General features: G+C 35.8%; 1 protein-coding gene across 1 annotated transcript in view; it reads left to right on the plus strand.

Moving 5' to 3' along the window:
- The window catches only part of AQR (aquarius intron-binding spliceosomal factor), a 41,620-nt gene that overhangs the window by 10,049 nt on the left and 4,216 nt on the right, over window positions 1-27,355 (plus strand). The window contains exons 11-31 of the mRNA XM_070940246.1: window positions 562-678; window positions 1,158-1,271; window positions 3,878-3,981; window positions 4,932-5,034; window positions 7,496-7,616; window positions 9,029-9,170; window positions 9,955-10,133; window positions 11,835-12,002; window positions 13,012-13,181; window positions 14,247-14,488; window positions 15,207-15,347; window positions 16,090-16,159; window positions 16,667-16,777; window positions 18,357-18,466; window positions 18,940-19,075; window positions 20,853-21,062; window positions 22,447-22,584; window positions 22,856-22,927; window positions 23,185-23,372; window positions 24,292-24,463; window positions 26,719-26,889. Coding sequence (XP_070796347.1) covers window positions 562-678; window positions 1,158-1,271; window positions 3,878-3,981; window positions 4,932-5,034; window positions 7,496-7,616; window positions 9,029-9,170; window positions 9,955-10,133; window positions 11,835-12,002; window positions 13,012-13,181; window positions 14,247-14,488; window positions 15,207-15,347; window positions 16,090-16,159; window positions 16,667-16,777; window positions 18,357-18,466; window positions 18,940-19,075; window positions 20,853-21,062; window positions 22,447-22,584; window positions 22,856-22,927; window positions 23,185-23,372; window positions 24,292-24,463; window positions 26,719-26,889 — 2,979 coding nt within the window. The remainder of the gene's footprint in view (window positions 1-561; window positions 679-1,157; window positions 1,272-3,877; window positions 3,982-4,931; window positions 5,035-7,495; window positions 7,617-9,028; window positions 9,171-9,954; window positions 10,134-11,834; window positions 12,003-13,011; window positions 13,182-14,246; window positions 14,489-15,206; window positions 15,348-16,089; window positions 16,160-16,666; window positions 16,778-18,356; window positions 18,467-18,939; window positions 19,076-20,852; window positions 21,063-22,446; window positions 22,585-22,855; window positions 22,928-23,184; window positions 23,373-24,291; window positions 24,464-26,718; window positions 26,890-27,355) is intronic.

Genomic DNA, 27,355 nt, shown 5'->3' on the forward strand with positions numbered 1-27,355 from the left:
TTAAAATAACAGTAACAGAAATTCAGTGCCAGGAATTATTCAAATTTTTAATATTTTAAAAAATCTGAATGCTTTTAGCATGTGAATAATAATAAAAATTATAGCAACACCCATTATACAAACAGTTAGAAACTAGCCCTATGTGGTTATCAATACTGTTATATTTTAACCACCTGATCTCTGGATTTATTCTCTTTTTGATATTTTTTTGGACACTGGAGAATTTATACTTCACTCAAAGGCCTAGTGTGATTTTGAGCCAAGAGTTTATCTCTTTAAGAAGTATCAATTTCAGCTACAATCTTTATCAGAAAATATTAATTCAATTTCTGTTACACTTTGAAAAAGTTCGAATATTTAGTTTCTTACATTTTATCAACATAAATTAGCCCACTATAAATGATTGAACAGGACTTGGTTTTTTTACATCATCAGAGTAGAGACCTGTAAAAACTAGTCACACTTTTTAATGAGCTCTCAATCCTAACTAGTGTTTGAATAATAAATGTGATCAAACAATGACTTGCATAACATTGTAGGGTGTGATATTTTCTTTTTTAGGCTCTGCTTCCAACACGGCGATGGTTTAATACTATACTAGACGATTCCCACCTAGTTGTACATTGTTATTTATCCAGCCTAGCAAAAAGGGACAAAGAGGGACATCTGTTTTGCCAGGTGAGACTTACTTCTATTTACTGAATTTCTTGGAATTTCATGAAGGATTGCAGTATTACAACTGAAAAGTGAGAGTGGGCAAGTGAGCATTTGGGTAGGTAGGAATTTGGGAGTGTAAACGTTACTGCCAATCTTTCCTGCCTCTGATTGTTCTTGTGATGTTTATATAGAAGCAAATAAGGTTTCCTTGCATTGTTACTATTAGTTTAAGTCTAATTGTGTTTGGATTTTTCTGATGATCAATTTTCAAGTTATACATGCATTTTAAAATTACTTCCAAGCCTTAAAAATTAAAATCTAATATAAAAAGTTTTCTAAATATTTTTCATTGTCACATTATTCATAAATCATTGCTTAAACATTACCAAGCATACCCTGAATTAGTGAATATCTGGACAGTTTATAAACTGCATGGATACTAGAATAAAACTTTCATGATATTACTATGTTTTATTTGGCTTCACATATTTTTCTTCCAGCTTTTAGACATGCTCAAATTCTACACTGGATTTGAAATTAATGATCAGACTGGAAATGCTTTGACTGCAAATGAAATGACTACAATTCACTATGATAGAATTACTTCCCTCCAGGTAATTAGACCTTCAGACTTCTCTAAGATTTCTTTCAAGTTTTTTGTTTTTTTTTAAATAAAGCTTTTTATCAAAGTTTTGGAAAGGACTCATTTTATATATCATTGATTCTTATGTATTTTTGCTGAGATAAAAGGATATGATAAAAGAGCCATGGTGGCACAGAATGCAGTATTGCAGCCTAACTCTGCCCACTGCCATGAGTTTGATCTTGACCAGTTCAAAGTTCACTCAGCCTTCCATCCTTCCGAGATCAGTAAAATGAGGACCCAGATTGTTGGGGTCAGTATGCTGACTCTGTAAACCACTTAGAGAGTGGTATAGATTGTGGGAGCGACGTGGCACTCCCATGTAACACCTCTCCTGCGCGAGCTACACTGGCTCCCAGTGGTCTTCCGGATGCACTTCAAGGTATTGGTTACCATCTTTAGAGCATTCCATGGCTTAGGACCTGAGTATTTACGAGACCGCCTTCTGCCACCGGTAGCCTCCCACTGGCCAGTATGCTCCCACAGAGAGGGGCTCCTCAGGATACCATCAAACAATGTCGACTGGCGGCCCCCAGAGGAGAGCCTTCTCTGTGGGGGCATCTGCCCTTTGGAACGAACTGCCCCCGACGATACGAAGGATCCCGGATCTACTGTGTCCTCAAAACTTTTCTATTCCAACAAGCCTGGCTGGCGTAGCTCTTTTAATTGTTTTTAATTCGTTTTTTTAAAAAGGTTTTTAATTAAAAATGGGCCAAATTTGTTTAATATATTTTTAAATTGTTTTAAATTTTATATTTTTATGTTTTTATTTTTGGCTGTACACTGCCCTGAGTCCTTTGGGAGAAGGGCGGTATATAAATTTAAATAATAAATAAATAAATAATGAATGAATGAATGGGTTGTAACTACGGAGCTATGCATACCGGTAAATCTTAGTGCTATTGCTATGAAATTGAAAATATGGGAATATGTTTGGAAATACAATTTGTGTAGCATTACACATCATAAGAGATGTATTCAGTTGCTTCTATATAATCTGAATCATATCTAGATACAGGCATACTGATACAGGTAGTCCTTGACTTATGACCATACATTCAGTGACTATTCAACATTACGATGGTTTTGAACAAAAGGACTTACAATCTATGCACAAACTTAAGAGCCATTGCAGCTCCTCAGTTCGGGTGCTTGACAGTGCACTTGCATATATCACCGCGGGGGTGTTTCAATTATCCCCACCCTACTGTATCTCAGCCATCCATTTGGCCAACTAGTGTGCAGAACTGCTATGGTCCAGGGAGGCTTCAGAATGCTCCCTACCCTTCCAGGCTTGGGAGGCCTTGGTCTGCTCGCTGCCCCACCAGAATGTGCAGAATGCCCCACTTATCTTCATTGTTCTTCACCAATTACTGACAGGCACACTCAGCCTATGCAAGGCATGGGCTTTTTATCAAGGCCAGCTTGCACCATTCTCCTTGTGGGCTCAATTCTCTCACTGTTTTGAAAGCCTCTTAGTTCTTATCATGCAATTTAGAGAAGGAGACTTCTGAAGCACCGCTGGAATGAAAGCTGTTCTTTAGAAGTTTCCTTCTCCAAATCTCCCCATAATGGGTCAGGACCCTCAATATAGGTGTAAGCGTTGAGAAAGCATTGAAAACACAGGATATCACATTCTGCACTGATTGTAGTATCCAGACAGCCGCAGGTAAAGCACATTGCAAATACTTATGCAATTGTAATGAGACTGTGATTTACTATCATTTAAGTCTTCCTCCACCAGGTAAGGACACTATTTGTGTACTAGCCAAAGCTGACCAAAAATCACTCTACACACAGACTTCATATGCTGTTCAAGTAGTAACCACAAGCCCAAAAGCACTCCCGAATTAGAAATGTGCTGCTGCAGATATCGTTCCTGTTAGGGATAACATTGGCACCAAAGGAGAACCTTGATGTATGAATAGCAACTTTGGGTTTAATTTGAGCCTGTTCTCTCCCATCCAGAGCCCAACATCCTCCAGGAGTAGAATATCAAAAGCATCTGCCCCACAGTCTGGAATAGCAATATATAGTTGGGTATCATTAGCATACTGTAAACCCAAATTGTTGGAGGGCTTCCCCCAGTGGTTTCATACAGATGTTTTAAAAGCTAGGGGTGGAGAGAGATGACCTCTGTGGTGTCCGTGAGGAACCACTGAGCCAACTTCTCCCAGACAGGAAAAAAAAAAAAGATTGCCAAAACTGAAAATTTCAGTAGTTGAAAAAATAATATATAGTATCAAAATGTACATGCTGTTTCACAGATTAGAAGAGGATGCTAATCTGTATTATATTTTGATATAATATTTTATTATTAATGTTATTAATTTGGTGCTATATATTATTCAGAGCTATAGTCAGTTCGGATGATGAGTAAATGAGTAAATAAATATATAGCGTAAATGGAGATGAAAGTGGCTAAGATTAGCAATAAACAAGTTTATAATAAGCATTGTGTTATTTGCTGTTGATATTTAGCTAATTCTCAGAGGTTTGCAGTTTGTCTTGTGAATTGCAAATTATGTAGATGATATGAATTTTTGATTCTAATCCTGATTCTTGGTTTGTTTTCAGAGAGCTGCCTTTGCACACTTTCCAGAACTCTACAATTTTGCCCTCTCAAATGTATCTGCTGTAGATACACGTGATTCTCTGCTAAAGTTTTTTGGGCCTCTAAGGTACATTATTATCATACTTTGCTTAAGGGTTTTTTTGGGTAGATATTTAATGGCAAATTTTTGATTTTTGTGTTGATCAGGATATTTTAAGCAATGACTGGCCGCTCTTTAAGCCAAAAATCTGACTATTTTATTATATATTTTCAGCTGAAATGGTTGGTTAAATGAAAATACTTTGTGATTCATGCCCTGTTATGTATAACTAAACTGGTTTTTTTTAAATTTAGGGCAGTAATTCTGTTAGTGTTTAAAAAGAAAGAGTGGAAGGTATATCTAGTTTCCAAAAAGCATATCCTGTATAAATATTTCTGCTAATTGCAATTCACAACTCTAGTGCTTAGCAATTTATGTGCCCAAAAAGCAGTGTAATTTATCTGCTGGTTTTAAAAAGAATCTGCACAATAATGATTTGGTATGCATTTAATAACCACAATGTAGCATTTCACATAAGGTGCGTAGGCCAGAATATGCTCAAGTAGGCCTTCCTATGTCTTCATTTGGCTTCATTTGACATTTAGTTTCACATTATATAAGATCTGGCTTGTCTTTACCATTAAACTAAAGAACCTAGCTGTGTACACTGGATTCATTATTTCTATTTTGATTAACCAGCAATTTGCTTAAGCACACCACTTTCTGTTTGAGCATAATGATAAATCAATTTTGCAAGTCTTAATTTAGGAGTGCTTCCCTGGGTACATACATGAGTTTGCTCATATACGTAACACTAAATCTTGATGAAATACTGTATGCATAGTAAGTTCCTTTACCAAAGTAACTGAATATGGGCAGTTTCACTATAGTATAACTTTACTACTTGGAACTGTTGGACCAAGCAGATCATTCCTGGTCTCTTTTTTATGATAGAAGTAAATGAAAATATTAAAATAAATAGCCCTTTTTTTTTCATAAAAGACGAATGATTCTTAACACATTTCTTTGTTATTTAGTCCAGATACGCTCCACCAGGTGGCCTCATATCTCTGCTTACTGCCAGCCCTACGTGAAGGAGAAAATACAAATTATGAAAAATACTTTCTGCTTGAGCTATTGGTAAGTTTAAGTTACTCTTGCTGAAATGAATTCTTTAAGGTTTGTTTGTCTTGGTTTTGAAGAGCATGTCACTTCATGACAGGCTGGCAAGTGATAGTATATGTCTTCGTCTACCTATAGCTCTTTGGGTTACTTCAGATGGTCATTCAGAATCTGAATTGGAGCAGACAGTGTAAATACGTTGTGGTACAAAGGAAAAGTCCAAAAAGTTGTGGCATCTATATTTATTTATTTATTTATTTATTTATTTATTTATCTATCTATCTATCTATCTATCTATCTATCTATCTATCTATCTATCTATCTATCTATCTAATTTTTATACCGCCCTTCTCCTGAAGAACTCAGGGCGATGCACAGCCAAGATAAAACAAACACATATATAAAATTTAAAAGCCATTTAAAAACATATTAAATAATTTGGCCCCGACAACATTAAAAAACAAAAAACAACCCATTAAAATTAATGTTTAGGCCAGCCCAGCTTGTTGGAACAATAACGTCTTGAGGGCACGGCGAAAGGTGCGTAGGTCAGGGATCATCCATATCTCCGGGGGCAATTCATTCCAGAGGGCGGGTGCCTCCACAGAGAAAACTCTCCCCCTGGGGGTCACCAGTCGACATTGTTTGATGGACAGTACCCTGAGGAGTCCCTCTCTGTGGGAGTGTACTGGCCGGTGGGAGGCTATCGGTAGCAGAAGGCGATTTCGTAAGTACCCAGGTCCTAAGCCATGGAGCGCTCTAAAGATGGTAACCAACACCTTGAATTGCACCTGGAAGACTACTGGGAGCCAGTGCAGCTTGTGCAGGAGAGGTGTTACATTGGAGCGCCGTGTCGTTCCCGTAATTACCTGCGCGGCTGCATTCTGGACCAGTTGGAGCCTCCGGGTGCTCTTCAAGGGGAGCCCCATGTAGAGAGCATTACAGTAATCCAGACAGAAAGTGACGAGGGCATGAGTGACCATGCGTAAGAAGTCCCGATCCAGAAAGGGATGCAACTGGTGAATCAGGCAAACCTGATAAAAAGCCCCCCTGGCCACAGCCGTCACATGATCTTCTAGAGACAGCTGCGCATCCAGGAGGACACCCAAGTTGCGAGCCCTCTCTGAGGGGGCCAAGATCTCATCCCCAATAGTCAGCGATGGAGCCAGCTGGCTATAATTGGACGCCAGAAACCACAGCCACTTGGTCTTGGAGGGGTTGAGCCTGAGCCTGTTTCTCCCCATCCAGATCCGCACGGCCTCCAGGCACCGGGACATCACGTCAAGGGCATCACTATAAAAATGCCATGTTTATTATTTTCAGTATTATTTCAATTTGCATCTCATCTTTCAACTATGTTTAATAAACACACTTATAGAACAAAATAAAAAAAATTAATTTAAAATCTCACTATCACAAAGAATTGTCAAGATTATTTGAAAAATGAAAAAGCAATAGAATTCTATTTCATCAGTGTATGTTTCAAGCAAAAAAAATAATACAGTGAAATTCAAATATGAAAATCACGTTGACAGGATATAGCTATCAATTTGGGCAGTTTTTAATTACTGGTTATGTGCATTTTCAAAGGCAATATGTCCTGTGAGAAAACTACTGGTTAATATTTTGGAAACAATGTTTGCATGGATAGTAGTTTGATAACGCTCTTCTTACATTTTTCAAGGTACATAAACTGGTATGTAGACAAGTTGCCAGCATGCTATAGTTATGTTCACATTTTGTATTGCATGGAAGCCATGCTAAATATTGTGTGACATTGTCACTCCAAACAATTTCTTGTATTTGGTGTCAGCCAAATCTCTTTACAATGTTGCTAATGTGTCAGTGGACATTTGCCATGTATTCTGTAACCAGCCTGGGCCTCCTATTCAGTGCTATTATTATTTAGCTTCTTTGAATGAACTGTTGAGAAATACATTTTTAAAAGAACCTAATTCTTTACCTTTTCCTTATAATAAATTCAGTCAAAACAATTAGTAGTAATTTTGGAGACAGTTATCACCAGTGAAGTATATTGTAAACCTCATGTCTATATTTGATGTAGTTATAAAAATGCATTGTGCATCCGGTTATTGATACAATTTTTTAAAAACTGTCTACTCAAACAAATATTCAAGACAGTTTATAAAGGAGAAGCACACACACATCATATCTACAAAAATGTGTAAATTAACTAAAATCCTGACAAAACAAATGGATTGTTATAGATTTTTTTTCTTTTAAAGAATGGTAAATAATTATTCCCTTGCGTGGGAGTAATATAGCCAACATGTCAGAATCTTCTGACAGTAGGAACGTCTTCAGAAAGACTTTTTCTTCAGAACTTAACATTTGGATAAGTTTTTGATAGGCTAGAAAGAGACCAAATTGTTTGATGCTTTCAAGGTAATTCCAGCACCTGAACATTTTATTTGCAAGCAATTGGCAAGTACTCATAAAGATGTTTTTTTTCCCCTAGGTCTCTCGACATGAACGTAGAATTTCACAAATTCAGCAGCTTAATCAGATGCCTCTGTATCCCACTGAGAAGATTATTTGGGATGAAAATATTGTTCCAACTGAATACTATTCCGGAGAAGGTAAAACTTGCTGAAATAGATTTAGATTTCTGAATACAAGAAGGTATTTTATGAAAATGAGTTTTAAAATTAAGTGAATCTTTTTGTGGAAAGCGTTCATTCTATTTCCTTTGGATAGCTGTCTTCCCTGATTTGTTGAGATAGAAAGATGTGGCTTCCTTTTTTCCTATTGGGTCTATATTCTAGAAAAAAATACATAAGAAAGACAATTAACAAAGAAAGAAGTTGGATGAAAAGGTAGAGTAAGCTAGTGAAGAATATTTATTTTCCTGTATTTTTCTGTAACCCAAAGATTATTGAAGAGTTCACTAAATTTTATTAGCCTATGAAGACCTAGGATTTGTGCTAAAGGCCTCTTGGGAAGGAAAGCATGGCTCTCTAAAAATATGAAGGAATAGTTTATTGCTGCAGTCACAAGCTTCCTTTATAATGTTACAGTAAAAACAGGAATTTCCAAGGGCAATGCATTTACTAAAGATTGCAACTAGAAGAGACTTTTTACATAATCATTGAAAACCTATATCCCTAAAGGCACATAGTGCGTGCAAATCTTATGTCACTCAGAATTGTCAGTCTGAATGGTCCAGGGCTGAAAGGGCTTTACCTCAGACCGTGTCCTTTTAAGTGTTCTAGAACTAGTTCTACCTCAGATAAGCCTATTCCAGGTTGGAACATTACAGAATGGAATCCTCCCATTTCAATAATTGAAATACTGGAAATGGAATATATTGTACAGTTCTAAGAGATAATAATTAGAGAAGGAAGGAATCTAAGAGTTTGACTATGTCATCCAGGCCTTTATCCATGTGCTGGTGGACAATTATACGATGCTCTTCTTCAATATATGCTCTGTGAAGTAGATTTAGGTACCCTAAAACATGAATGAGAGTACATTTCCCTTTGTATATTTCTTGTCCAATAAATGGGCACTGGGTCTTTGGGGTACAAACCTAATCCATACATCTTTAACCTTTTAATTTAAAACTGACATTGAGGGTATGTGTAATATTAAAATATGTCTACAAATCCATATTTGAATATGGGCTTAGAGTAGACTGACTACAACTCAGCTGGGTCCATTCAGGAGTACAAATATATATATTTTGTAGGGTGATATCTTTAGTCTCTTGACTCAAACACAGATTGCATTGAAAGAGGAAACCAGTGCGTGTAATCTGCTCCACTTTTTATGAACAATATATATGCTTGTATATGTGACAAAATAAGTTTAGATCTCTGCCTTGGATTTGTAATTCTCTGTATTTCTACTCTAAAGAAATTGTTCCTTTGAATTCAGTGAGACTTGCTTGCTGGTAAATAGCATAGAGTTGCAGCTGCAGTATTTAATACAAAAAATTAATTCCCAGAAGAAACTAGAGATAAATTCTTCTCCCATCCATTTTTTCTTCCAGGCTGTCTTGCCCTCCCAAAATTGAATTTACAGTTTCTAACTCTTCATGATTACCTCCTGAGAAATTTCAACCTCTTTCGTCTGGAGTCTACTTATGAAATCAGACAAGACATTGAAGATAGTGTCAGTAGGATGAAACCATGGTAACATACACAGTGGTTAACATTAAAGATATGGTATGTACAGGTAGTCCTCGACTTACAACAATTCGTTTAGTGACTGTCTGAAGTTACAGCGGCATTTAAAAAAGAGACTTATGACTGTTTTTCACACTTACGATCGTTGCAGCATCCCCGTAGTCGTGTGATCGCAATTTGGGCACTTGGCAACTGGTTCATGTTTATGATCCTAGTGTCCCAGGATCATGTGATCAACTTTTGCAACCTTTTGATAAGCAAAGTCAATAGAGAAGCCAGATTCATTTAACAACTGTGTTGTTAACTTAACAACTGCAGTAATTCACTTAACAGCTGTGACAAGAAACGTCATCAAATGGGGCAAGATCACTTAACTAATGTCTCACTTAGCAACAGAAATTTTTTTGGTCATAAGTCAAGGACTACCTGTACTAAAAAGATTTTTTTATGCCTATGATGCTTTTTGTTTTGTCATTCTTTTTTTTTCCCCTTAGCTATGGGAAATTAACTAAATTAAAAGAATGTTGAATGGATTTCATTCTGTTTTATTCTCATGCTCACCTAGAAATTTTACAGGATCAGATTATTGGAAAGGGTATAATTAGTCAACTGGCTAGATTAATTATGGTGCTTTTTAGATGGAAACATGCTTTGAAGGAAATGGGTTATTTCTTATGCTTTGTTTCTAGAGATCTTTTTAAGGAATTTCAATCCTTGGAAAAAAGTTTGTAATGAGGGTTTTTTTGTGTCTAAAGGTTTACAGCTCCTTATTTCTGATCTTGGTTATTAGGCAATCAGAATATGGTGGTATTGTCTTTGGTGGATGGGCTCGAATGGCACAGCCCATTGTCTCTTTCACCATCATAGAGGTGGCAAAGCCTAACATAGGAGAAAATTGGCCAATGAGAGTCCGTGCAGATGTTACAATTAACTTGAACATTAGAGACAACATCAAAGATGAATGGGAAGGTATGTTTGAGTGTGTTGGTATAGCAAATCCTTAAGAGGTCATTAATTCATTTCAAATTAATGTTAAACCTGTAAAAATCCATTATAGTGTATTCAGAAAATGTAAATGGTACAAATTGTCAAATGTTATGTCTGCTCTGTATATTGTTCTTCAGTTTGAATAGAGAACTGTAATCTTCAAAGTCACAAATAGATAATTATTTTTAACTCTTTCTGTTAGCATGATGGCAAACCATATAAACATTACAAAATAATTAAAAATTTTGTAAAGCATACCTAATTTCTAGATTTAGAATTTTTTATCAAGGATCAATATCCACCTTCACAAGGCTAGCATTTGAATTATTGATAGGGTAGTGCTATATAGATATTATTTCTCTAAATCACAGAAGGCTTATGTGTGTCTTCACTTACTACATTTGTTCCTACTATACCGTATTGAATGGGAAGATCAGCTTAATATGTTTTCTCACAATCCAGAATCGTGTTTTTACAGGATAGCAAGGGAAGCCCTCAGGGTCTAAAGAAGGCAGAACTAGAACATTCAAGAATGACAGGGACAGGACTGATAATCTGCATATAATTTGGGATTTTCATCTCATCTGTCATGGTTGAATATACAGTATTATGTGTCATGATCCATTTACCGAAAGGCAAATTAATTAAATAGAAAAATAATGTGAACATATCTTTTAAAATCATTTGCTAGATGGCCACAGGGCGATCCAAAATCAACTGGGCATTTTATGGGCATTAATAAAAGTTCTAATCTTGCTGAACTAACTAAGGAATGTGGAAATGACATAATTTATATAAAGGAAAGGAAAGGAACATTGAGAAAACTCTGCTTCTCTATATTAGAACTTGCAAGATGTGCTTCCTTGATTGATATATATGTGTGTGTTTTTGTGTATGTGTGTATCACACATGTTACCAAGCCCCATATTAAATGTACGTACATATATTTTCGAGGGGGATCCCTGTTAAAATCCAATGTATTTTCTTAATTAATTTTAATCCATCTTTTTGTGAATCTATATAGAACTCTTGCTACTGCAGAACAAATTTAGTGTAATTGTAATATAATATTGTTCATGCTGATAGCAGGTATATATTTAATTACTTTTCTCTGGTTTTTCCTTAAGAATTCAAAAGAGCAACAAAAATGAAAACAGCACTACAGTGTTGGGGATGATAAATTACAAAGTTAAAATCAGCATATATTGCTATTTAAATATTTACACTGGTATTAACACATAACAGCCTGCCCTGGAATCCTTGAGTAAAAAATATTTTTGAGTGCTGTGAGGCAGATCATTACATACTTTGATGAGGAAATTTAATATTAAGATATGAACATCTGTAGCAGAAGATTAATGGAAAGGGGAGGAGAAAGAGAACTCTCCCAATTGATTGTCTGAGAACAGTAAATATAGCTCATGGATTCCTTTGTAAAGCTGTACATTTCTGACTGAGACCTTCTGGTCTATAGATCAGTATAAATAAAAGCACACTGCTGAAAGCCCAATGACAAAAATAATGTTTTATTGAATAAGTACATCAGTTTTATTTCCAAATTATTTGACTTTGTTTCCATGGAGTTAAATTGTATTCTCTTAAACCACATTTATTTATATTTAAATTTATATTTAAAAGTATAAAAAATGAATTTGTTTTGTTTTCCTCTCTCATTACATTTAGGTTTGCGCAAACATGATGTCTGCTTTCTAATTACCGTCCGACCCACTCAACCTTATGGTACCAAGTTTGATAGAAGGCAGCCATTTGTAGAACAAACTGGTCTTGTTTATGTCAGGGGGTGTGAAATCCAGGGTATGCTGGATGATAAGGGACGTGTCATTGAAGAAGGTATGATATTAAAATTGTCGTTGAAATTGTTATTGTTGTAAAATTTCATCCCTAACCATGTGAGAGGGTATAAACTGGAATCAGAATGATGCCTTTTAATATGTGTCACTTTTTCAATAGCAGCAGTCACAACCCTTAATGAGAACTTCCAAAAATGTTAAAGAAGTACTCATTCTGAAGGGACAGAGCTGAGATGATAGATTTTGTCAGCCAAGGCTTTCTTTACTTTGTTTTGTGTTGCTGTTGTCATTGATTAAGTTTTGAATTGGTTGTTTTTATACTTGGAAAAAGAAAAATGCTCTCGAAATACATTTTATTAGTGTAAGGGAGTGTAGGGAGGAGCAAATAAGGCTGTGAACAGTATCAGCTTATTTATTTATTTTTTAATTTGATTTATATGCCGCCCTTCTCCGGAGACTCAGAGCAGCTTACATTGAGTTAAGCATTGAGGATATTTGTCCATTATATTCTCAACATTGGTGATGTTGAGACTCTGAAACTAACATTTCAGATTCATTATCTAAACCCAACCAAACAATGATAATGTGGTATATATCTAATGTAAAGATGTGGGATGTGCAATAATGTTTAAACTAAACTGGGAGCAGTTTAGATTTAGAACCCTTCTGGAGTGATTGGAACAACATCATAACATTTCTGAGGTCAGAACAATGCATTTTAACTTGATACATTTCAGCAAATACACTTTGGCCAAAGGTTATGCCAATAAGGCAGTGATCCAACATTGAAATGGAGTGCACTCTTTGGATACCATTGTGGTTTCAAAATAGTATGTAAAAGAGGTATTCCTTTCAGAATGTTGTTCATTGGTTGTGATAAAGAAAAACAAACAATTTTATGCAATATTGGAGCGAGCAGGCTATGTGGGAAAGAAACAGTAAAAAGTGGAATAAATTGGAAAGGACTGGTTACAATCTCTAAAAGACTTTTTTTATTATTTTTCTTTTTTAATTTGTATATGATCAATTTTGTATTTCATTGTAAGCAGGGCCGGAACCCAAACCAAGACTTAAAGGTGACTCAAGAACATATAGAATTTTCTTGGATCCTAATCAATATCAACAAGATATGGCCAGTACCATCCAAAGTGGAACAGAAGATGTATATGAAACATTTAATATAATAATGAGAAGAAAACCCAAAGAAAACAATTTTAAAGTAAGTTGTAATATGTTTTCTTTTCCCAAGTAGTTTGTGTTTTACCCTTCAGAACATTTGTTTAAGCACAAATTTTAAAAAGGAGTTTTAGTTTCTTTCCTTGCACTTCAGTTGTCTCTATCCAATCTCTGCTACCAGCCATGGTAAAAACATAAAATAGACTTAAATGTTTGCTTCCAGTTAAATCTCATTACTAATGCAATGGAAGAATAATGAATGCTAAGTAAGCATTGTTTAGTGATGGTGAAATTCCAAGACAAATAATCAAACATATCCCACAGAACCATCTGTTTCTATTGCTTGTATTGCAATAAATATGTTAAAATGGCATTTGTTTTTTCTAAGTGAAATGGCTTTAAAGTGCCTCAAAGGCAAAAAACGATTATTCAGACTTTTATTGTAGATTGTTTTCCTTTGAAGTTCTGAAAGACTATTTGCAATTTAGTTATAGTCAGACATCAAGATAATGCCAAAAGGGCTTGACAGTGTCTTTAATTTCACTTTTTCAGGTTTAAAATTAAACCAATTGATTAGGTTCAGCCTCCTTATAGGATAGCTGCATCCTAGAGGATTATCATCTTTTAGTTGCTGTACGAGTCCTAACTCACATGAGAGAAAATAAGATAAATTGCTCTCACTAATGACAAATGTTGAATAATTTATCAAATGGATAGCAGAAGCGTGATTCCTTTGCTGAGTTTGCAAGGGAAAATTGGTAAAAGTCTTATGTTGACTGCTAGCATAAAGAAATATGACATCTGTGAAAGCATCATCTTCATCCTGCCAGGATTCAATATTGATTCATTGTATGGCCCTCATCCAGTCCTTTACTGAATCCAGGCACTAGATTACAGTATGTCCTAATGGTCCTTCAAATGATGAACTTAAAATTATTCATTTTATTTCATTCCTTCTGCTTTCTCAACCTTTTTCTATATAGTTCTTGGAGCAGAAATGTCTGTAAAATTAAAAGTATTAACAGCAGAAGAATAAGTTATGTGCAGTTAAATATGAGTGATGAATGGTGAATGATGTTGTTATCATGCATTTTATAAATTATTACAGGCTGTTCTGGAGACTATAAGAAATCTGATGAACACAGAGTGTGTCGTTCCTAATTGGCTGCATGACATTATCCTTGGTTATGGTGATCCTGGCAGTGCTCACTATTCAAAAATGCCAAATCAGATTGCCTGCTTGGATTTTAATGATACCTTCCTTTCCATTGATCACTTAAAAGCTAGCTTTCCTGGATATAACATTAAAGTAACAGTGGAAGACCAAGCATTGCAAATTCCTCCATTCAGGTGAGATGTTCTTCTTTGTACAAATGTGAAAGTCTTTTTTAATAAGCATGTCTTTCATTAAAATAATGGCACTGTTAATTTTACTCACTGATGAAATATGCATGCATTATATTCTTGGGAAATGTATTTCTGTAATCACTAAACAAGTTCATTAGAACCAGTGCCCTATTGGATCAGTCCCCTGGCTCATGTCATCCAGAAGTCTGTTCTCATAATGGCCATCCAACTGCATGAGGAAATTTTTGCCTCTGGGCATTCCAAACAGTATATTTTGTGCCATTGTAATTCAATAGCTCAATAATGCAGGCTTTCTTCTATGATTATAAAGCAAATTTTAAATTTCTCTTAATTTCTACTTTATTAGTATGAAATCTCAGCTTTTAATTGTTTTCCCTGTTTTTGTCTCCTCTAAAAAATTGTTTATTTTGTGTTGTCACTGACTGACATCAATTCTCGTCTTGTATATAGAACTGTTTCTTGATTCAGGTTTGTTTTCTTAGAACCATTTATTTTAAAAATTGTACTCTTGATCTCCAGTCATTCCAAAACTCAGTTTTTCTGCATCATATTGTCTTTTGAATTTTTCCTACAAATTTCTGATGGTTTCCTACATGATTCTGATGGTTCTGATCATTCAAGAGGGCTATTCCGTGTCTAAAATGGTCTTTTAACAATCAAGTAGCATTTAAATCTGAAGGATTGTGATTTTTTTCAATAGGATAACATTTCCAGTCAGAAGTGAGGCAGGAAAGAAACGGAAAGAGTGTGACGAAGAAAATACTGAAAGTTCTAAAACACTAGTTGTTGAGCCACATGTCATCCCTAACAGAGGTCCTTACCCATACAATCAACCTAAGCGGTAATATTGTGGTAGCTTTTTGTGGAAGTACATATGTGATATTGTTAACTCAAACAAATCCAGATATTAAGGGCATGTTTGTTAGAGTAATTCTGTCTTTAAACTATTTAAAAACTCACGTTTAGATGATCTGGAGTTACCTGCATAATATGATTTGAGAATGATGTCATTATTTAATTGCAGTAAATTTGCCGATGCATAGTCACTTTGTTTTGCTGGCAAGCAAAGTGTTTTCTATGCATACATGAGCAGTTGGAATCAGCTTTCAAAGCAGCCGTATGAGCCTTGCAAAGGATGGAGCTGCTTTAATGAATTTTGGGGGGGTGGGGGGGGAGTTTTGTTTTTGGTAATACATTGTGAGCATGTCTTTAATGCTTTGTACAACTTTAATATTTGTGATCGTATTATATTGTTTAGTGATGTAGATACTTTAGTGAATAGTTTTATTGGTAGTTTTATTTAGCACTGAATCACCTGTTTAATATTTGTACTAAAATATTTCTAGATTAAATTATTGCTTTAAGTCAGTGGGCTTGTAGCACTCTAATTACATATGGGGACCTGTAGGTTCATTTTGGAAAGTAGTATAATGACTTGAAGTAATATTATATAGATTTTTAAAATAGAAATTCTTTTCTGTTGCTATATGTAGATTCTTCTAAAATACAAATACAAATAAATTAAATTGGAAGTAGTATGCCATGCCCTGGATTAACTGATTTGATTTTTATTCAATTTGCAGCAATACCATACAATTTACTCATACCCAGATTGAAGCGATCAGGGCAGGAATGCAACCTGGTTTGACAATGGTAATAACAAATAATATACTTTATTAATCACTAGTGAAGAAAAATTTTGCATTTTTCTACCAAACTTGTAAAACTAAATGGTTCCCAATATTCAGTATGGTCATTAGCAAATGATTTCATATTTTTCGATGGAAATTTAAAAAGGAAAAGAATTGAATTTTAGATGTTTTCTAACAATAGTTATTACTGTGCAAGCTTACTAAAATTGACTTCCTTTAATTGGAGTTTCAGTTGATTTTCCTGCTGAAAATCATAAAAGAACCAATAAACTCTGGTTCAGAACCATGTTAAAGATCTAGACTCTAGACCTTCCTGGTATTTTGTTCCTCGTGCTTTCACTTCCCAATCAAAATGTACATTTTATTCCCTCCTAAATAATGTTCTTTCTTGTGATAGCTTCATTGTTAAAAAGACTTATTTTTCTGATAGTTCTGACTTTTTTACTTTTTAACAGCTCTTCCTCGAGTGAGTAAAATGCCAAATACATTATGTATTTTTCCCCCGCAGGTAGTAGGGCCACCTGGTACAGGTAAAACTGATGTGGCAGTGCAGATAATATCTAACCTCTATCACAACTTTCCTGAGCAGAGGACTCTGATTGTTACACATTCCAATCAGGTAAACACACCATATGTTTATTGCTTTTGAGTTGCCTTTGTTTTAATTTCACAAAGAAATGCATCATTTGCAAATTACCTTACAAGTGGCCCAGTTAGAAAGGAAATAATCTTTTTCACTGCTATATTAATTCGATCTGGGAAACTATCGGTTTGGATGTGTTTGAGCAGGTATTGAACCACTGTTGAAATTCACCACAAGGTCAGAAGACATATTTATAGTGGTGACATTTCTGGGGATCAGTGATATAGTGATGTATAGTGATATACAACATAAATAGAAAAAATAAATCCATTCAGACTACAGGAATTAATCTTTAGAACTGAAAATGGTTTGAGATCAAGTTTCTAAAGGAACATTTCCATATAATCTTACTTATGACAGACCTTACTGTCATTTATGTCAATCCTTCACTGAATAAAGTGGTAGCTATTCAAGTCTTGCTGTGTAAAACTAAAATGTATTTAAGGACTTCTGAGAAAACTTTTTCAGTGGTGTTGTCCATTAATTATGAATTGTTTGCAGAGAGGCTCTTGGTATCTGAGTTTATCTCTAGTTTCAGCTGCCCCCAGTCTTATGGGCAGCAGGGACTGGTTCTGTGGAGAAAGGTTTTTCTGTGGACTGGAGGGTGTGCGGTTTTGTGTGCTGCCTACATCCGCAGATGAGGCTTTGCTTGTTTGTGCAGCCCGGTTGCTGTCATGCCGCAACCTGGTGCTGGTCCACAGACTGGGGGTTGGGAACCTCTGATCTAGTTGGATTAGGATTTGTATACAAAGCAATAGAACTCTTCTGGCAAACCAGATGAAGAGTGTTTTTATGTTCTTCATTCAAGTATAATTAACTTAAATTAGTTGCTGATTTAATTAGATCTAATCTGATTAAGATTTAATGTGGGAATTAGACAAATTCATGGAAGATTGTTCTATTGAAACTAATAGAGAAGGACAGAGAGAGAGCAATTATCCATACCCAACATACCTATTAGGACAACATGATATGATTACTAAGCTATTACTAACATAATGCAATGATACGATTACTAAGATAAGATATATGCTAAGATTATTAGTCCACCCTTAAGCATGAAAGCTGGCTGCATGACTTTGGGCCAATCATTCTTTTAGTTTTGGCGAAAATAGCAAGAGTATTAGGGATATTCATTGCCTTGAGTTATTTATACAAATAATAAAAGCAAAATAAAAATGCATATGTATATATATATATACATGCATAAAAGAACCAAATTAAAGAAATGTCTCTAAAGCATGGGTGTCAAACGTTCGGTGTCATGTGACATTGTGACATTTTTCCCTTTCACAGAGCTGAGTGGGTGTGAGCTGTGTGTGACGCATCTGGCCCATGGGCCGCCAGTTTGACATCCCTTCTCTAAAGTGTGGGTTTGTTTCAAAGCACAAATCAGACCTTGCATATAGTGATTTGGTACCTAATGTAAATATTCTCTTCATCTTTGTTTTCAGTTTAATTCTCCTCAAAACAGAAACAATTATTCCAGAATATCAAACTTCCCTTCATTAGCATCTAATTTTCTACTCTTTTGATTCCTCTTGTTAACCTCTAGGCTTTGAACCAACTGTTTGAGAAAATCATGGCTTTAGATGTCGATGAGCGTCACCTCTTGCGTCTTGGTCATGGAGAAGAAGAATTGGAAACTGAGAAAGATTTTAGCAGGTGAGTCAATAGCAAAAAAAAAGTGAAACTGCACAATCTCTCTCCCCCCCCCCCACAAAAAAAGTTTTATGTTTTCTTTTTTATTCATTGCCCTAGGCCTAAAGCAATGAATAAGGATTGATCAGGAAGATTTGTTTATATTTATGGTGTGGTTTTCTCTCCTAGGCAAATTTTATTTCTGGACATGTAAAGAACATTTTACACTATTTCTGGATATTTCAACCTACACGCTATAAATGTTTATCATATAATAATGAGGCATATATGTATATATTTGTGTGTGTGTATACATGTGTGTGTGTGTATACAGTATATGCCTCATTATATGATAATGTATATATATATGGTATATATACATTACCACAATAATGAGGGGAATATATTAAAGGCTGACTTGAAATTAAATAAAACGTGGAAGGAGTTTTCAATTCAGTCATATATCTTATTCTTCCTTATGTTAATCTGATCTGCAGGTATGGAAGAGTAAACTATGTTCTGTCTCGGAGATTGGAACTTCTGCGAGAGGTTGGGCGATTACAAGAGAGTTTGGGTGTCCCAGGAGATGTGTCCTATACTTGTGAAACAGCTGGCCATTTCTTTTTATATCAAGTAAGAACCCAATAGACCAGATTTACAGTCTGAAGTGATAGAGATTGACAGTAGATAGTATCCAGACTCTGAAGGCTGTTCAACCATGTCCTATAGCCCATTCATTGCCTTAAGTGAAACAATATGTGAGCCTTGGCAATAGCATGGTTTTGAATAGTCTGAGGCACATTTGAATATAAGATGCTCGTGTTTTAAATGTCCTTAAATGACGATATTACAAATACAAGCATAGTTAGAAATTGGCTAAAACCTTTTAGAATTTTGACTGAAACTTTGGTTGTGTTTTGTTTTAAAACATAAGTTGCAATTAATGCTGTAATTATACTTTTATTTGTTTTGTTGCTGTCAACTTATATCTATTAGGAAGCATAATTAGAAAGACCAGTGGTTTTCTCATAGTATATATTTGAATGCATTAATCCATTTCAATCATTATGATATACATTCTGAAAGGAAATAAAGTATTGTCCTTTTAGTTTTTGCCCAAATTCCAATTAAAAGCTAAATAGATTTTTTTTAAAAAAAACCACATACAAAAGGGTAATGTTTCCACATATTTTTTTTAAAATTTGATTTATATGCCGCCCTTCTCCTGAGACTCAGGGCAGCTTACAATGCGTTAAGCAATAGCCTTCATACTTTTCGTATATTTATACAAAGTCAGCTTATTGCCCCCACAAACTGGGTCCTCAATTTACCTACCTTAGAAAGGATGGAAGGCTGAGTCAACCTTGAGCCTGGTGAGATTCTAACTTACAGTAATTGCAGACAGCTGGTGTTAATCACAATGCTATCAGTCTGCTGAGCCACCAGGAGTTTTCAAACTCCTTTTTCAATAGTGTTCCTTCATGGAGAGGGGTCTTTTTTTAGTCCCTTCAAATCAGTTTTTTTTATTCCTGGCAACTTCCTGGTCAGCCACTTTCTTTCAGAAAGGTTTTTCAGAAGTGGTTTACCTTTTTCTGCTTCCTAGGAATGAGAGAGAGTGATTGGCTCAAGGTTAACCAGCTGGCTTTGTGCCGAAAGTGGGACTAGAACTCACATGTTCTTGGTTTTAGCCTTAGATATAGAATCAGATATAGAATAACAGAGTTGGAAGGGACCTTAGAGGTCTTCTAGTCCAACCCCCTGCTTAGGCAGAAAACTACACCACTTCAGACAAATGGTTATCTAATCTCTTCTTTAAAACTTCCAGTGTTGGAGCATTCACAACTTCTGGAGGCAAGTTGTTTCACTGATTAATTGTTCTAACTGTCAGGAAATTTCTCCTTAGTTCTAAGTTGCTTCTTTCCTTGATTAGTTTCCACCCATTTCTTCTTGTTCTACCCTCAGGTGCTTTGGAGAATAGTTTGACTCCCTCTTCTTTGTGGCAACCACTGAGATATCGGAACACTGCTATCATATCACCCCTAATCTTCCTTTTCATAAGACTAGACATATCCAGTTCCAGCAACCGTTGTTTATATGCTTTATCCTCGAGTCCCCTAATATCTTTATTGCTCTTCACTCTGCACTCTTTCTAGAGTCTTGACATCTTTTTTGCATTGTGGCGGCCAAAATTGGATGCAGTGTTCCAAGTGGGGCCTTACCAAGGCCTTAAACACTACACTGTACTGGCTCTTTTCTTCATGTATATTGAGTCACAATAGTCAAGAAGATTTGGTGGGGAAGGATGCTTTTGTAATGGGAGCAAGGTGCAAAAGTCATAGTGCATTTCCATAATTATGTACACGCCTCTTTTGACTATGGCTGTATTAATGTTTTTTATTTTTTAAATTAGGTAATGTCTCGCTGGGAAGAGTATATGAGCAAAGTGAAAGTTAAAAGCAGCAAGCCGTCTGAAGTTGCTGATATCTGCAACTTTTTTCCTTTTCGTCAATATTTTGCAAATGCCCCTCAGCCAATTTTTAAAGGCAAATCTTACACTGAAGATATGGAAATTGCTGAAGGATGTTTTAGACATATTAAGAAAATATTTACTCAACTTGAGGTAAGATTAACAAAATAGGGTAATACTCTGACACTCATTCTTAGTTAGAAAAAAGTAACTATCCCTCAGTGTTATAATGGATGTATATAAGGTCCTTCAAATTAGATGTTATTGAGCAGTGAATACTCCCCCCCCACCTTTGATAAAGGTAATGAACATAGTAAACTAAAAACACTAAATTTTCAACCCATGTAAAAGACAAAAACCTACCTACAACATCCCCACTATCTCCCAAATTTAAAGTACTTTGAGTGGGGTAAAGATTCTTTTTTTAATGGATATGCATGCTTGCTTAATACTAATTTTTAGGCAGTGTACTGTTTCTTTACCCTTGCCTGAAAGTTGAGTCATGGCAACTAGACTTCTTTTCTTGGTTTGAAACATTTTGCTCCTTATCCATGGGTTAAAGCCACCCTTAATAACCTACCTAGGTAAAGGATTTAGGAGTTGGAACATTTACATCTCAGCAACTCTGCCTGCTCATCTAACAAGCCTCTCCAGATTAGGTGAGGAATGAAACTTCTCTGGAAGACTGAAGAAGCTACTTCGATAAGCAGCAAAATGTTTCGAACCAACAAGGAAAGAAGTCAACTTCCAGACCACTCTACTTGGATGACTGAAAATCTTCATTTAGACTTATGTAAGAATTTTTTTTTTCAATGAAGGTGAACACATGTAACTGTTGCTGTGCAAAAAGATTCTAGATACCCTGTTTCTCCCAAAATAAGACATCCCCTGATAATAAGCCCAATCGGGCTTTTGAGTGCATGGCAATAAGACCAAGTGCTTATTTCAGGGTTGAAAAAAATATAAGACAGGGTCTTATTTTCAGGGAAACATGGTATGATTCACCTTCCCAAATCTTTATATAAGGTAGAAAAGGAGAAGAGTAACTAGGTTCCAAGTGAATGTGCAGAGGCAGTTTGTTATGATTGTGTCCTGGGGATCCCAGGAAGAAACGGGGGAGGCACTTCTCACTTTTCACGAAGTGCTGGGTGCGCGTGTATGCCGCTTGTGCAAATGAACCTGCGTGCACATGCACATTTGCTGGCTGCTCACACGGAACCATCCCCTCTCCCCCTCCCACCCGTCTGGAAAGCCAGAAAGCTTGGGGAACTCTGGTCTATAGGAATCCTGTGTAATGGTGTTACATGGGTATACTGTGATGCATTTGTAACTTCCTGTGCCATTGCATTCTGCCTCCATTGTAGCTTCTGTATGGCCTCCAAAGACAGCTCTATGTAGAGCGTGGATGTGCAGATAGAGCCCTAGCACTCTGGATTATATTTGTTCTGTTTGATGACAATTTAACAGTTTATCGAAGACATTACTATTCTGATCTTTTTCATAGAATTTTAGTTATATATATATTTTCTTTTTGTAGGAATTTAGAGCATTTGAACTGCTCCGTAGTGGGCTGGACAGATCAAAATATTTACTTGTGAAGGAAGCGAAGATTATTGCAATGACTTGTACTCATGCTGCATTGAAACGCCATGACTTAGTTGAGCTGGGATTTAAGGTAATACCATAGCACATAAAAACTTCCTTAAATATGTTATCTTGAGTTTTTTTTTAATCAGAAGTCAGTTATACTAAAGATTATCCCTATTTTTGTTTGCTCTTCCAAACAATGATTGTACCTGTGTAATTTTGTAGAGATTTTGTAAAGATTATGGCTATACAATATTTTATCTGCCTTTTGGTAAGCAAGTAACCATCATCTTAATTCAATTGCCTTTGCAGTATTTCTATTTCTGACTGGCTAATATATTTCATTTATCATTTCTCAGTATGATAATATCTTAATGGAAGAGGCTGCTCAGATATTGGAAATTGAAACTTTTATACCACTCCTTTTGCAGGTAAGCACTCAAGCATTACATCAATGTAATATTTAAATGACTTCTTTCTATTCAAACATCAAACTACTGAAATAATAGTTTATTAATTTGTAAAGGTAATACTAGACCAGGGATCACAAACTTGAGTCACTATGTAATTGGTGTGTAGACGTCAAAGCTAAGATACTAAATCAGTTCAATCATTTATAGTACAATTATAGTTTTTGATTAATCATCTATAATAATGCTAATGCTAGAATCTTATTTATATTTAACAGAACCCACAGGATGGGTTCAGCCGATTAAAGCGGTGGATAATGATTGGGGATCATCATCAGTTGCCACCAGTCATTAAAAACATGGCTTTTCAAAAATACTCAAACATGGAACAGTCTCTTTTTACACGGTTTGTTCGGGTCGGAGTGCCAACTATTGACTTGGATGCTCAAGGGAGAGCAAGAGCAAGGTAAGGCATGGGGAAAATTATAATGAAAAGGTTGTGTAATGAAAAAAAGGTTAAGGTTAAGGTTACATTGCAGTTGGTTTGTAATTTTACTGAAATTAGTCCTTCCATTCTGAAATTCCATGTAGCTACTCCCTTTTTACACTGGTACATTGTTAAGCACTTCATGGATCTTCAAGGATGCATGTGGGGATGAAAGACGATTAAACTAACTCCATTAGTTAGTTGGGATCCCCAATCCCTGGGGTGCAGCCTGGTGCTGGGCTGTGGCCTGTTGGGGACCTGGCCACACAAGCGGCACGCAGATGCAGAAGTACATGAAGCTGAATTTGTGCAGGCAGCATGTGTGCTTGAAACCATCCTCTGAGCCCCGTGGCAGGCGGCAGTCCACAGAGCTAGAAAGGTTGGGGACTGCTGCATTAGAGAATGTTGTGATTATTATGATTTTGGTTTTTTGTTGCTTCATGTAAGATACTCAGAACCATTTGGAACTCAAACACATTTTTCTATATTTTATATATTAAGGAATTTATTGAGTTTATTGAACTAATTTAAGAAGGCCAACAAGTCTTTTATGTTCAGATTCCATTCCATCAATTTAATGCTGTGCTAAATGGCTGATGCAGGTGATGCTTCATGCAACTTGAATATAACATTAAAGGACTAGTTCTAATCTTTGAGGGTCTTTTCAAACGATGAAAATGATTTTTCTTAATAGATAAAATATGTAAATACATCTACTTAGAATGTAGAGTTTACCTTCTTGAGATCCTGAAACATGCTTTGTCAGCTTGATGCTGTCCAAAAAGATAGCTATCATTTTAATATTATACCTCTCTCAGATAATTACAGACGCTGAGAATAGTAAAATATTTTTATAAGAATTGAATTAATTACTACTTTCATTATGTTTTTCATAAAGCTTATGTAATCTCTATAATTGGCGATATAAGATACTGGGCAACTTGCCGCATGTACAGCTCTTACCTGAATTCAGAACAGCAAATGCTGGGTTTTTGTATGACTTCCAGCTTATAAATGTAGAGGATTTCCATGGCATAGGAGAATCTGAACCGAATCCTTATTTCTATCAGGTAAGAAATGCAGATCATCAGCTTGTATATTAACAACATTTTTCAGACAGATTAATTATGAAAACTGAAAGGCATAGAATGTATCTATGTACTTTATTATGGTGGGATTAAATATGTTTAACAAATTATATGGTATTAAGTTGCAAAAATAGCAATGCAATATTTATTTATTTATTTATTTGTTTATTTGTTTGTTCGATTGATATGCCGCCCTTCTCTGGAGACTCAGGGCGGCTTACAATGCATTAAGCAATAGCCTTCATACTTTGTATATACCTGCTTAGTAGGGCTTTTTTTTTTTTTTGGCCCCTCCTGAGCGGTGTTCTATTTTATACAAAGTCATCTTATTGCCCCCACAAACCGGGTCCTCATTTTACCTACCTCAAAAGGATGGAAGGCTAAGTCAACCTTGAGCCTGGTGAGAATTGAACTTGCAGTAATTGCAGGCAGCTGGCAACTAAGTGATACTTTAACAGCAGTTTAGTCCGCTGCGCCACCACTGCTCCTCTTCACGCATACATAATAGAATATTAGTGTTCGGAAAATGTTATTTGAGATGATAAGATATGTGGTCAGTGTTACTTGGCTGGAATAAAGGTGGGATATAAGTTCAATAAATAACGAAGTGAATTTTTGCTAGAAGCTTCTGTATTTCTTTTCAATATCTCAGGGTTTAAAATACCCTATAGTTTTCTCTCCTTTTGAAGATGGCACTAAGTCTTGCAAGTTGATGTCTGCATTATAATAATTACTGCCACTTGATATTTGTAAAGAGATCCAAATGATTGTTTGTTTATTTTATTTATGTATCAAATTTAGAAATTTCCCATCTCCCTTGCAGAATGCTTAGGATAGGATAGGATAGGATAGGATGGGATGGGATGGGATGGGATGGGATGGGATGGGATGGGATGGGATGGGATGGGATGGGATGGGATGGGATGGGATGGGATGGGATGGGATGGGATGGGATGGGATGGGATGGGATGGGATGGGATGGGATGGGATGGGATGGGATGGGATGGGATGGGATGGGATGGGATAGGATAGGATAGGATAGGATAATTTTAAACTAGTCTTTTTGGAGAATGTCAGTCTATTGCTGAAATGTGTACAGGTAGTCCTCGAAATACAACCACAATTGAGCACAAAATTTATGTTGCTAAATGAGACAGTTGTTAAGTGAGTTTTGCCCCATTTTACTCCCTTTCTTGCCACAGTTGTTAAGCGAATCACGTCAGTTGTTAAGTTACTTTCATGGTTGTTTAAGTGAATCTGACTTTCCCATTGACTTTCCTTGTCAGAAGTTTGCCAAAGGTGATCGCATGACCCTGGGACTCTACAACTGTCATAAATATGAGTCAGTTGCCAAGTGTCTGAACTTTGATCACGTGAACATGGGAATGCTGCAGTGGTCATAAGTCATCTTTGGTTTTAAATCAAGGACTACCTATATATCATTTGTGTAAAATAAAGAGATTACCAATCAGAATTTACAAGCAAGATACAGGAATTTAAACTTAACTTTTTTCCTGAAAGGAGAGTAAACAATTGCCGTATTTTTCGGAGTATAAAATGCACCGGAGTATAAGACGCACCATAGTTTTTGGGGAGGAAAATAGGGGGGGAAAATTCTGTCTACCAGGTATTCATTTGGTTAGCATCCTTAGTCTGGTCAGCTTCAACACATTAGTTCACTGGTTTTGAGTGTGCGAGCACTTCTAAAACAGTTTCTAAAGCACAGCCCTGAAGATCAATCACTTCACTTCTTATTGCCTCATGAGGGCTGAAAAAAAGCTTTGAAAAAACTACATTCAGAGTATAAGATGCACCCAAATTTTCAGCCTCTTTTGGGGGGGTGGGAGTGTGTCTTATATTCCAAAAAATACGGTATATTTACAATTAGGAGAACAAAACAGACTGGAATCTTAAGCTGTGTTTATTAAAGTAATTCCATGAGTAACTCTTTGCTTTTAATGGAGCGGAGTGGTTTCTTCTAGATTTATAGTCTTCTATGCATGCATAGAAATACCCTGTTTTTCCAATTGATAGATCAAGTCAGTGTGGCTCTACTTTAACAGAAAATAGACTTCTTTGCCTTTCCATGGCTGATCAGGGAGGATTAACATAGGCCTGGTGCATGTTGCTTCTTTTCAGTGAGCATTGGAGTGATGTTCCCTGACCATAATTACATGAATATTCTGTGATCTGATACATGAAACAGATTTGTACTTGGTTTTTTTTTTTAATTCCAGAATCTTGGTGAGGCAGAATATGTTGTTGCATTGTTCATGTACATGTGCCTGCTAGGATACCCTGCAGAAAAGATAAGCATCTTGACAACTTACAATGGACAGAAACATTTGATTCGGGATATTATCAATCAGCGCTGTGGGAATAATCCATTGATTGGAAGACCAAATAAGGTAACATTCCAAATAACAATCAAATAATATACATCTCAACAAAAGTGCAGAGCAAGTAACCATTGTTAGAATGCATTCATCATATTGAATATTGCTTCTGAACTGCATCCTTTGTAAAATAGAAGTCATTCATTTGTTTCCCTATTTCCTGTCTTTCCTATTGAACTACTTTTAATTTAGCCTTCTATTTGGCCAACTGCATGAAGCAATAAATATTTATTATGGCATATTAGTTGTGTATACAAAAATTTTGTTCAGTTTTGTGTTACCAAAAGCATAGACTTCCATTTTAAAAGTAAATATTTTTACCAATTTGTTGAAAAACAGTAATTAAATCCTTAATAAGAATGTGAGAATTAGTTCTCAGTTAGTGAAAACCATGAAGGCAATTATGGTCACTGCAAAATAAAGAACAGATGGAAACTGACTCCCGACTCTCCTGGGAAAAGATTATTTTATTTGTATG

This window comes from Pituophis catenifer, unplaced genomic scaffold (assembly GCF_029215685.1).
Source record: "Pituophis catenifer annectens isolate HBS135680 unplaced genomic scaffold, rPitCat1.0.hap2 SCAF_1, whole genome shotgun sequence".
In the NCBI taxonomy this organism is placed as follows: domain Eukaryota; kingdom Metazoa; phylum Chordata; class Lepidosauria; order Squamata; family Colubridae; genus Pituophis; species Pituophis catenifer.